The 12,983-nt window shown below is 33.2% G+C and overlaps 1 protein-coding gene across 4 annotated transcripts in view; it reads right to left on the reverse strand.

Moving 5' to 3' along the window:
- The window catches only part of sick (sickie), a 478,256-nt gene that overhangs the window by 259,198 nt on the left and 206,075 nt on the right, over positions 1-12,983 (reverse strand). For all 4 annotated transcript variants that reach the window (XM_089643461.1, XM_089643463.1, XM_089643462.1 and 1 more), the window contains exon 3: positions 1,739-2,061. In XM_089643461.1, coding sequence (XP_089499587.1) covers positions 1,739-2,061 — 323 coding nt within the window. The remainder of the gene's footprint in view (positions 1-1,738; positions 2,062-12,983) is intronic.

Below are 12,983 nucleotides of genomic sequence, written 5' to 3' on the forward strand. Positions count from 1 at the left end.
CCACTAAGAACTACAAACATTATCTTCATTTTCTTTAGCGCATATTGTTATTTGTTGCTATCTTTTTGTATGATTGCAAGTGAGGTAATAGGGTGAAAGTAATATCATTTTTTATTATCATCTTCTTCTTAAATGATAATAAAATAGTAATTTAGAATCAATCAGGCCAACTGTATCCTACTGTTATATCACAGTGACTAAGTAATTGAAAATAGAACTGTCCGATATTTTTTCTTTTATCCAACACTAACAAATCGCGCTCCGCGGACCTTGAATCAAAGACGTCTTAATTGTATAATTATTCGCTAAACATGAAGTCTGGCAGCGTTATAAATAGGTCCTTTGTGATTCAGATTGTCCTGCACAGGATAAATGCGTATTGAACCTGATAATTCATTTGTTTAGCCTGTTGTGGCAACAACATAATTCAACGATACAAAAATTAACCAGTAAAAAACATCGTTTTTGTTAGTTTTTTGGGATAACTTAAAAAGTAAAATATCAATTATAAATAGGTCCTTTGTGATTCAGATTGTCCTGCACAGGATAAATGCGTATTGAACCTAATAATTCATTTGTTTAGCCTGTTGTGGCAGCAACATAATTCAACGATACAAAAATTAACCAGTAAAAAACAATCTTTTTTGTTTGTTTTTTGGGATAACTTAAAGAGTAAAATATCAAATTGTAAAATTTAATCATTGAAGATAATATTACCGAAACTCTAACGAAAATTTGAAACAGACTCTCGACTAGCAAGCTGGAGGTCCGAGTTCATATTACGCTATAAATGAACGTTTTTGAATGCTAATTTTATTTTCTGAAGTCGAATAACTAAGTTGAAACATTCTGTATGTATGCAAAGCATCTGACTAAGTATCTACTGACAATTATTAATTGTTTTACATTCGTAAAACTGAGTGTAGGTGCAAGTCTAGTGCTGTTTCGAATAATAATGTTTATTTTCAACAGTTTATTGCATTGCTTTTACCGCTTTTGTGATTTATGACGTAAACTCAAAATAGATTTACGACAGACGTTCCTTACTAGTTCGATTGCAAACAACATGATGTTGTATATACGAAAACAGAATCATGAATAATAATACTGACAGAAAAGCACCTATCGGATTTCCTCGAAACTATTCTAGTAACGCTACTTGACACCACACACTAGTGGCGCTATTCACGAGATGTTGAAATACAACAGCAGATGGCGATAACGTCCACTTTTTTGTATTAGTTAAATAAATTAGCACTGGAGAGTTACTTAAAAATCATATACCACATGAAAGAAATAAAATTGAGAATACAAATTTAATTAAGTATTTGTATTCACTTCCGACTGTGAAAATCTCAGATGAATCGGTAATAATTTAATTACAAAAACAAATGGTGTACACACTGCCCTCTACTGAAAAAATTAAAATCATGTGCTGGCTCATGTTTTTGTGAGTACGGGTATAGTAGCCGTAACACATAAAATAATGTATTTTTTTATTATACGAACAATGTTTGCATATTGCCATCTATCGATGAAAATTATAAGTACTAACAAAATCGCACGAAAATCACAAATAATACCGAGGTTTCACTCTGCCATCTATCGGACAAAAGTGTAAGTACTAGCTGAATTTAATCCGCGAACTCAAAAATATAAAATAATTGTAAACTTTACGTAGAAAACATGAAATATCATAGAAAATTAGAATAAAATTAATATAATATTGTTCATTTACCTGTGCTGGACCATGTTGGCGTTCGTAGCAGCAATCAGGTCCTCGCAAGCAGCGCCTCCTGTCATCCTAGTGACGTTCAAGTCGCCTGTTTTACCGACGCCGCCATTGCTATTGCTTCCCGCCGAATTAGCTGTCAAATGATATGGCTGTTGATTCTTCTGCTGCAATTGCTGCTTTGAGGCCTGCTTGTGTCTGCTTAGGGCGAAGAACAGGGCAAGGATAGCCTTTAGTTTGCCCTCTCGAATGTCCTCGGCGGTCACTTGCTCGAGTCCTTGCACTCGTTGGGTGTGCAAAAAGTGAAGGCAAGATGATACAGCGTCGTACTGTGAAAAAAAAGAAAAAAATAGATGAATTATTTAGTCATTTTTTTCTAAAGTACATCTAATTTCAATTTTCGACCCAGTTGCGCCATAGTAGCCAATTTCAAAGATATTTTTGTTTTGGTTTAACTGAGGATTAAACCTTCATCCCCAGGAGTCGACGGTGCTAACAATTGAGCTAAATTTCGATTGGGTAGGACAGACATTTATTTCGTACAATAACTGTTGTAATATCACCCAATTTCAGAGATACGCGTATGTGTTATATGCGAATAATTTACAAGAGTCCCAACTACCCACAGTTAACGGGAGCCAGTGAGATTATGGCATCCCCGATTGAGGCATGTTTTGAGGCTGAATGAAGTGGGGAGGGGAAGGAGATGTGGCATCTAAGATTAAAATACTAGTAGAACAAACCTACGCATATTAATTTATAAATCTTTAAGAGTATTGGGATGATTTATTATTTATATATTTATCATAATAATACAAGACAAAATGTAACATTCTTCTGCAATACATACACAACCAACTATCAGTCACACTCACTAGCCAATATTTTGCATGATCTGTACCATTGATATATTTAATGACACCATTTATAGAACTAAGCTTAATCTATACCAGCACTTTGTAGAATCTTACCAATTATAGTAACGTTGGTACTGTAGTTTTATTGATTTGTCTTATATATATAGTATTTATGTATAGTGTGTTCTAGTTTCTAAATTGTGTTATGTTACTGTTACATGTTTTAAAAATATTGTTTCATATTCAGTTTTATCAGTTTACTGTTATATCATGCTTTAAAAACTTAGGTTTCAATCAATTCATTCGACGCGTAATTGTATTCTCACGTATCCACAAATACATCGTTTGACCACCACTGTGAAATTGATACTTTAAAAACGCTATCGGCTGCCGACAGTAAAAAAACAAGAAAACATTAATTACCCATCTAAAATTTCCCATTCTTCTAAACGCTATTTTATGTTTTTTCATTGAGAAATTAATGCAAGCAACCTAATAATGATTTATTAGTTCAACGGTAAATGTAGAAATTGTGCATTTTTTGTGGCCTATTTTGAGAAACTAGTTTTTAGAGCAACTTGATTTGCTCTAAAAAAATATTATTTATTTACTTGTATAATACCAAATGGTCTGTTAATTTGTTTATACGTTCCGTTTCCTTTTTAATAGTGGCCATTTAAATGGTTCAGTTAAGAGGAAGCTCCAAGCCAAAATGTGTATATTATTGGTATACCTTATATTGTATGTAATAGGAATTAAAATCGCTTGACAAACGGAGTCTAGAAATGATCGATTTCAAGCACAAAACTGGTTTTTATTTGTTTTGTAAATAATTTTATAAGAAAGCAAAAAAGTTAATCAAGTGAAACTGTCACAGATAATCTTAGCTATAATACTGTATTTAAAAAAAGTTTTTCCTTTATGCGTTCATACATTTCTATTGAAAAAAAAAAAATTTTTAGTAGTTTGAATTTATATTTTTTATTGAGTAACTTATTATTTTATTTGTATTCCACTGAAGAGAAACGATAGGAAAACATTCAATTTATCTAAAGCATATATTTTGGTATTCATAATGTACACCAATTCGTTATAAAGATGAATCAAAATAGTGATTTGGCATTAGCTTCGCCTTAATATTTCAAAGCAAAACTTGCAAACAGCGTTTTTACAAAAATAATTAATCTTTAAAGTATACCCACCTAGATGATTTTACGAGTATTTTGACATACTGTGACATCAAAATGACAGTTGTTGTAGATAATAAATGGCATAAATATAACTGTTCAAATTTTCTGTTAGTAAAAAATGATTTAATTTCACTGAAATTAAAAAAAAAGACTTATTTAATTCACTTTTGAAATATTTTCGGGTCGCCCGGTATTCAAGGAATCAACATTATATCGCGCATTTGAATTCATTGATTTGCAAACCGGTTTTGCGCCCATGTGTGTTGGTTGTTGATGAATTAAAGACATTATTTATTTTATTATCTTCGTAGGCACGAATGTAATCTTCGATAGATAAACACGAATACCGTTTGAAATTGAGATAGAGTTTTTTGATAATGAATTTTGACTAACAAATAAATGGTGAACGGATAAATCATCACAATGATAATTCATCACATTTTTAAAAAATTATATAAAGTCATGGAAAGTGATGAAACAAAAACTTTATTTACTGGGTTAAGTAGGTTAGGTTAGGTTAAAAAACAAATTTCCTCGTTTCTAATGACTTTATATCACTTTTTAAAAGTGTGTTGAATTGTCACTGTGTTGAGTTATCGTGGAACCCAAATAAATATATCATATACTGGTAACGCCATTATATCATCATAATTATTTTAATACCCTGTTTCGCCCGTGTCAGATTCCTTTATATATTATTTATAGAACCGTCAAGCAATCTCTCCGAAGGGGCAGGGAGAGAAAATAGACCGCCACATAACCCTATTTTGACCCACACTCCTGGCTTCAATAACATGTATACATAGGTACTCTTATATTTCTTATATTGTGAATTTCGCACAAGAGTCAATCTAACAAATTGGAACAAATTAGGTAAAAGTAGATTTTTGCAGGTGAATAGTATCTACTACAAGGAGTATTTTTACAAGAGTCCCCAATCCTCCCACTCTTGCTTCCCCCCTGTGCCCCCCAAACATTTAAATTGTAGATTCTACTAAAGCTATGATATCTTCTAAACTAAAGCAAATTTAGCAAATAATAATGAGATTGTTGTTAAAAAATACATTTAATTAAAAGTAATTTTTTTTAGGTCGAATATTTTTTTAACGATTCTCACTGTCTCAGTAAAACTATGTATTATTATTATTTATTGGATGATTTGTATAGCGTCGCTTTTGTGAGATATCACCTCAGGGGCGCTTTACAGTTACTGCAGGTATTACAAAAAAATATAAACATTACAAAAATAAATTGAAATTAAGTTAAATAAAATGTAGTACAGAAACAGGTGACACGAAGATGGAGAATCTGCAGCAAGAATCCTAGGTGGTGAGGAAACTGGACCAGCTGCTGCAGCGAGAGAGTGCACCGCGTCCACAAACAGTGCCAGCACGAGGTTCGTCATCCGTCCAGGTATGTGTCTGCTGCTAATAAAGCGCTGACACAATATCCTCTCATAGATACCAGACCTTGGCAGCACCGCTGTGACTACAGACGAAGATAGAGGATGGAGACTCTGCAGCAAGAATCCTAGGTGGTGAGGAAACTGTCTCCTAGGTGGTGAGGAAACTAATCCCCAGTGACCGGATAACTCATCGAAATGACAATTCAACACACCTATAAAAAGTGCCGTAAAGTTATGAAAAGTGATGAAACAAAAACTAGGTTACACATGAAACTATTTAATCTAGTTTTTGTTACAGGTTTATTTGGTTATAAGTTAAATATGTAACTATTTAACCTACGTTTTGTTTCATCGCTTTTCATAACTTTATAGCACTTTCAAATTGTCATTTCGATGATAATTTGGGTATATTGTGAAGCTGAAGGTAGTGGAGAGGGAAGGAGATTAATAAGAGAAGTATTAGGATGTACCCGCCTACATGACAAACGATCATAAAAACAGATTTTTTGTTTTTAAATTAACAATTTTTTTTTGTTCGCAAGTGCGAAGGGCAATTATTAAGAGTTCATTGACTTATAACATTCATAATCGAAATTTATTTCAATGTCAATAAACAAATCACGTTACGAATAGTAATTTAAATTATAAAAACCATTATGTCTAAGGTTAAAATTATTTCAAGTTCTCTACAAAGACGTTATTATCTGTAACCATAGACATATGAATATTAGTAGACCTGCCCTAAGTGATTAAAAGCGTGTTATCCCCACTCCCCATACCGGTTCCATTGGAGCCGGCTGGGCTCGCGTATGGCCTCAAGTGAAATTTGAAAACGTGACGTCATCATTCTTGTGCGAACTATGGTCGAGGCATCATCGGTTCATTTTACGAAATAACACGGCAAAATGTTGACTTGTGCTATGAAAACTTGTAAAAATAGATGTGAAAAAGAGAATAAACCCAATTGTCGTATTACATTCCATATATAAGCATTATTTTACTTTATTTTAAGCATATTTACATCGTATAATATGGATCAGTTGTAGAAACATATACTATCACATCGAGAAACGTCTGGACGCGAAACACAAAGCTGGTTGGTTGCTGGGAAGTAAATTATGAACATTTATAAAAGTGTCTTAACTAAATACTTAAACGAAATATTCGACTCTGAAAATAGAAGAAACTTTTTGCCGAATTTGGACTTCGCAAATTTGTTCATAACGTGGCGAGTAATTTGCGCTCCCATGTAAAAATGTCTATTCATTCAAAAGCAGATTTTACTTTTAAGAACTAAATGGTGATATTATAATGCGAGATGCCTATTTACTGTCAGATTGATTTATTGACGAATCACAGTCAGCTTCACTCCCTTCGTTCTTCAACAGTTGATTTTACCCCTCGCCATTATCTTCTCGTCTATTAATTCCTATGTCTGTGTCTGTAACAATAAAATCATATTGAATTTAAGACGATATAAAAACAAACAACCATGTAATGTGATACTAATGTACGAACAGTCATTAGCAACATGATTCTGAAATTTAATATCGAATGGATAACACGTTGCATGTCTTAGTATAAATAAAGAATAATTACTATACATTAAATTTATTAGGATTAACTTATAAACCTCATTGTAATATTTGTACAGGGTGTCCGGGGTAAAGTGCACAAACTTCGGGAGGTGATTCTACACGATGGTGAAAGTAAAAAACAAAAATAAGTTTTTTCTGGATAAATTCCGTTTTTTTTCCTGTTTTTTTTTTTCTCTTTTTGTTTTTGCACATCCGCCAACTCCTTCTTTAGCCAACGTTTCTACACATCTGCCCTGATGTTGGACACTGTAACGTTGTCCGAAACGTTGGGTAAATAAGGAGTTAACGCAACACGGCATAACACCCCAAAAACAAATGGAAAAAATACTTTTTACTAAAATATCTTTTCATTTAAGAATATTTGTTTTCCCATACAAAAAATTCAACTTTTTTTACCTAAAAAATTACCTTAAAACGTTGGAATATCGAAAAAAGTAATTTATATTATCTACTCCTAAAATCATACAGAATCATCTCCCAAAGTTAGTGCAATTTACCCCCGGACACCTGTTTATATTACAATGAGGTTAATTAAGTTTTTCCTAATAAATTGAACATTCAATTTCGGCTAGAAAAGTCAATAGATCTAAATTTCTATATGTCTTTAACTCTGGTTCAATGAAGTCTAGGATTTGCTTTGAATGTAAGTGCCATTTTCAAAATTGGAACCGATTGTAATAAAACCGATAAGTACCTACCCATTGGTTCCATGATAACTCAACACAGTGACAATTCAACACACTTTTAAAAAGTGATATAAAGTCATTAAAAACGATGAAATTTTTTTTTTAAACCTAACCTAACCTAACCTACTTAACCCAGTTATAAAGTTTTTGTTTCATCACTTTTAATGACTTTATATAACTTTTTAAAGATGTGATTTTGATGATTTATCCGGTCACCTTACCCATTATGTATTTTTGACTACCCAATTTCTTTCGTGTTTGCGAATGTCGACTAATAACAACAAATATTGATAAAGACTTTTATCGTTTCGATATTGACTATTATGTTCCCCAAGCAACTCATTAAAACAAACCTAACGTAGGGTATCGTGAAGATTATCTAACCTAAACTATCCTATGTAGATGATAAACAATTTATTGAAAAGATGTTCAATCCGTAAAAATGAACAAATAAAATAATCATCAGTGTTTAAAGTGTTGGTGGTTCGAACAAACTGTTTCTGGGAAGTGATTTTGACCTTAAGAGATCAGTTTTTTGTGAGCCACTCGACTCAAGAGATATTCCGTCATATTTAACTGTGTGTACAGGGTAAACATAATGTATTTATCAAACATTTTAAAGCAAGATAAGATATTTTTTACTGGTTTATATAAAAGATAATAGAAATAATGGAGATGAACCATTGTTGATAAACAATTGAAACAAAATAAAAAGTTTTTATTTTATTGATACATGATTTTAGAGAGAACATGTGGTTTTTTTTGTGATATTTCACCCTCCATGCTAGGGATGACCCTGTGTTACAGCGGGTAAATTTTACAGTTGGCGGACATAGAATCTATACATTACTATAATATAAAAAAAGAAAAATGATGTATAGCTAGTTTGGGTTGCAAGAGGATGGAGAAGTTAGAGAATTATAAGAAGATGAAAAATTTGAGGAATTATTAGTAAACAGATCACACTAATTAATTATGTACATACTATACCGCTAAGTTAGGGAATAAGGATATATTATGTTTTGTCTGAAAGGTGATTAAATTGATAGAGTGTAGAATGAATGGGTATTGTAGTTGTAATGTATTCCGTAAGGAAGTAATTTGTTTTTTAAAGGAATGGGGTTGATTCATGGTTTTTAGGTTTTCAGGGATAAGGTTAAAGATTTTAGGAGCTAGGAAGAAAAATTGTCTTTGAGCTGACGTGGTATGTAGTGAAGGTACTTTGTAGTGACCGTTGGTTATTGTTCTGGTGGTGTAGCTGTGTTGTAAAAGAGTTTTGTTTTTACATTTGAACAGGAAATGTATGTAGGAAAATTTTAGGTGGAGTTATCGTATGTTTAAGACCTTATACTCTATGAGGAGTCGAGTGGAAGTGTATCTTGTCGGTTGCTTGTTAATGACACGTATTACCATTTTTTGGGCTTTTAGTAAAGGTTCGATGGTGAGTTGATTAACAGCTCAGCCTTTGTTTTCACCTACACACCAAACGCATTGCTTCAATTGTATAGCCGTTTTCATAGGTCTTAACTCAGTGACAGTTATACGAAAATATTCCATATCTCCATTCGTTTCCATTTTCTATGATTTATATTCAAAGATTGTTAGTTGTTAAGCCATTGTTTTTGCACTGTAAGATAATCAATACTATTGTCAGTTCATATTCTCGAAATAATGTTGGATGAGGTTTTTATAAGTTTTAACACCATTTTCATAAATGGGGTTGCTACAATATCGTCAACATATGTAATATGCATATATCAAATCGAATAGTTATGGCCCTAAATCTCATCCTTGTGGAACGCCGACCGTACTTAACTTTCATGGTGTTAGAGAGTCCTAACTGCTAGGAATGTATGGAACTATAGCGTCCCCGATTTCGGAAATGTTGTTGGGTTAAACGATAAGGAGTGAAGGTATGAAAAGATTGGATTATAATATAAAGCACTAATATTTTTCAAAGAAAGACAAATATTTCCGCCGAATATTCCCGCATATATACAGTCGAGGAATTGAACACAATGCTGGTAGTTCGTTCCATATATCAGCCGAGTAACACAAAAACGAGTCGAAGAAACGACCAATTCGCATGAATCCAACATCAACTGTGAAAGGAGATCAATGCTGGTAGCTCCTTAAATTAGGCTGTTTTAAATTTTATTTTTAACCGCACAAGAGTCTCAACCGTTCCCAATCACCTGGAGCCACACGGAGAAAACTTACTGATATAACATATTGTTAGTTTATTAAAAATCTGGTCAAATTATTCGGTTCATGACAGAGTTCCAAACAAAGTATAAGTCAAAAGCGAATGTTTTATTAGGACGGCGGAACACGTGTTTTTACAAATATTGATACTGATAATGACATACTGATTTTGCCGCATTCCATCATGATATTTATTATTCTGAATGACCAATATTTTATCAGGAAATTGGCATGCTGTCACTTCTTTAGCATTTTTCTCCGTGCAGTAAGACTAAAGTATCCCCAAATGAGGCATGTTGTGATGCAGGTAGCGGGGAGGGGAAGAAGATGAAGGAGTATCTGGTCACCAAACACGGCCAAAGCCATTTCATTGAGAACGTGTCGTTTTTAAGTGTAACAGCTCGGCTGTGGAACAATTTGCCGGCCTCTGTGTTTCTATCTCCTACAACATCCTACACACAGCATCCCCGGAGACGACATAGGTTCTAAGGGAAATTATTTTCCTCAAAGCCTCCTGTGTGGAGTTGATGTAAAAAAAGCAACGTTTCAATTCTAAAAAGTGGTCTTACACCGGGGCGATACTGAGAGTAACTTCCACTTTGCTATTACATATTGCACCATCTATGACAATGTAGATTGATGATAACGTCAACTCTTAGATCAGCAACATCATCAACTGAACCTAAGAGCAAGCCCAATACTAAGTTTGGTGATTTCGGAGTATCTGGGCCGAAGGCTTGGAATAAACTCCCTCCGGAACTAAGATCGATAACAAGTCCAACAGAATTCAGGTCTAAACTAAAAACTTACCTTTTTAAGCCGTCGTACCCTTAAATTAAATATACCATTCCTAAGAGAAAGTCCAGTTATATTCAATTTTTCAATTAAGTCCTAAATCCTGTATCTAAATATCGCCAATAAACAATTAGATAATTTTAATTAAGTGTTAATCTCAAGTGACCTACCAGGTAAGTATTGTACTGTTTATTTTCTCCATAAATAATTAAGTAATAACATAGATCACTGTAGAAATGTATTATAAGTTTGTACAGCGCCCTTGAGGTGATTTTGCACAAAAACGGCGCTATACAAGTCATCCAATTATTATTATTATTATTATTATTATTATTATGAACACCCTGTGTTGGTTTCTCTAAGAAGAATACATTCTCAATATAATAAACCGCAATGAGATAACACGAACAATAAAAACGAACATTACAAAGCGACTCGTCAAATCTTTTTTGTCCCATATAATACAGTTAGCTTCATTCGTGGCTGAACGATGAATACATGCACTGAATGTTAGAAGAGGTCGGTAACTTATAAAGAAGACGTGACACGATCATGTCAGTCAATTACTTGAGTTAATCAAGAATGTGAATAAATTAGAAAAAATAAAATCGATAAATTATTGTGATTAACTCCACGCAGGGCCTATATCATCTTTGGGAATGTTGTGTATATTATAATGTTTTGGGAGGGAAGAAACACAGAGGCAAAAAAGTTCGCATGTGACTTATCTTAACCGTGTTTCCAGACTGTGTACCAGTGCTGAAGGAATCAAGGACGCTTGTTTCTCGGAATATCTTCCATTAAACTACCGGTAGAACAAGGAGAGCATTCTAAATATTGCAATCAGTTTGCTAAGATGAGACAATACCCTAGAATAAAGCGCAATGGACACCTGTATACGGTTGACTTCGCCATAGCAGGCCTAGAAAATCGATCTTTCCGTAAGGTTTATTTTAATTATTTCTGATGAACGTATTACTAAAATCTCAAATGTTTCTAGAGGGATCTCTAGGAAAATTACTAATTCATCGTCTAGAAAAATAAAATCTGGTGCTTACCGCTAATTTTATAGTTGAAAAACGTTTTATAAAACTTTAAAACCGTTTTACTTAAAATATTTTAATGGAAAGGTCTTATTTTTATTAATCTTAAATATAAATAACTTACATCCGTAGGGATCCCTCGAGAAACATTTGAGATTTTAGTAATACGTTCATCAGAAATAATTAATATGTAAGCGTCGAACAAAACCCCCGTTATTAGAGTCTTAAAAACAAGTATTTTGGGTCTTCAGACCTTAAAATGGCTTTAGCAGTGTTTAGTGACTAGATTAGAATAACTACAGGGTTTTCCAATAGGAAGTGTTATTTTGATATTCAATCGTAAAAGATTAATGGTTTCGTTGCTTGTGTGGCACGTAGCGCCGTCTTGTTGAAAGTAAACGTTGTGCAGATCAATACCATCCAATTCCGGCTATAAAAAATCATTAATCATCTCTCGATAGCGCAATCCATTCACCGTAACTGTTGCTCCAACCTCATTTTCGAAAAAGTAAGGTCCAATGACTCCGCCGGACCATAAACTGCACCTAAGAGTCACAAATTGAGGATAGAGAGGCTTTTCAACAATAACTCTTGGGTTTTCCGAGCCCCAGATGCGACAATTTTGCTTGTTGACGAAGCCACCGAGGTGTAAATGGGACTCATCACTCAAGATGATTTGCATTTGATTCACTCAAGTGAATTTTAATAATTTCAATGCATTGTTGAAGCGTGTATCGTTCCATTTTTATCAATGGCGTAGTTTCTACTTGTCAAATGTCAAAAATGACAGCTTCAAAAGTAACACCTACCGAAATAGCAGGCTATTCAAAATAACACCTCTTATTGGAAAACCCTGTATATACTGCTCTTAAATATTTTCTACTTCAAAGATAATATGTCGAACGTGTAGTTATATTTGCGGCTGAATAAAACAATTTTCACACTATGTATTTATTTTATTATTTTTCAAGAAGGTCAGGCGAGTTGATGAATATATAATGTTAATTAAATCTGTTAGAATATATTATGTATTGGAAGAATTACGGCATTAGCTCACACTAATGAAAATTACGTGCAAAATTATTCAAATTAATGTAAAAACGGGTTTTTCGAAAAATACTGCAAAAATATGTGTTTTTGTGTTGAATGTTTAATCGTCTTGAAATATATTATTATGGATGGTGTTTGAACAAATTTTGTCATTTTCTCGGGGGATTTTTTAACAACTGGAAAGATTATGAGGGATGATTTAGGAAGATAAATTTTAATCAAATCATTGTACAACCATATCGCCCAATATAAAAATCACATTTCCTCTTCTCCTCAGGCTGTCAGACGGTCGGAATATTCCCGCTTCGCAATAAAATCCAAATAAATGGAATATTTTTGAACGTATGAGAAAAATAAAAACTGTTTTTGAAAGGTGTAAAATCTTCTACTAGCGTACTATTTTTCGTATTTTGGTTTTATTG

The sequence above is a fragment of the Hesperophylax consimilis genome, chromosome 19 (assembly GCF_061612785.1).
Source record: "Hesperophylax consimilis isolate HC1 chromosome 19, BYU_Hcon_1.0, whole genome shotgun sequence".
Classification (NCBI taxonomy): Eukaryota; Metazoa; Arthropoda; class Insecta; order Trichoptera; family Limnephilidae; genus Hesperophylax; species Hesperophylax consimilis.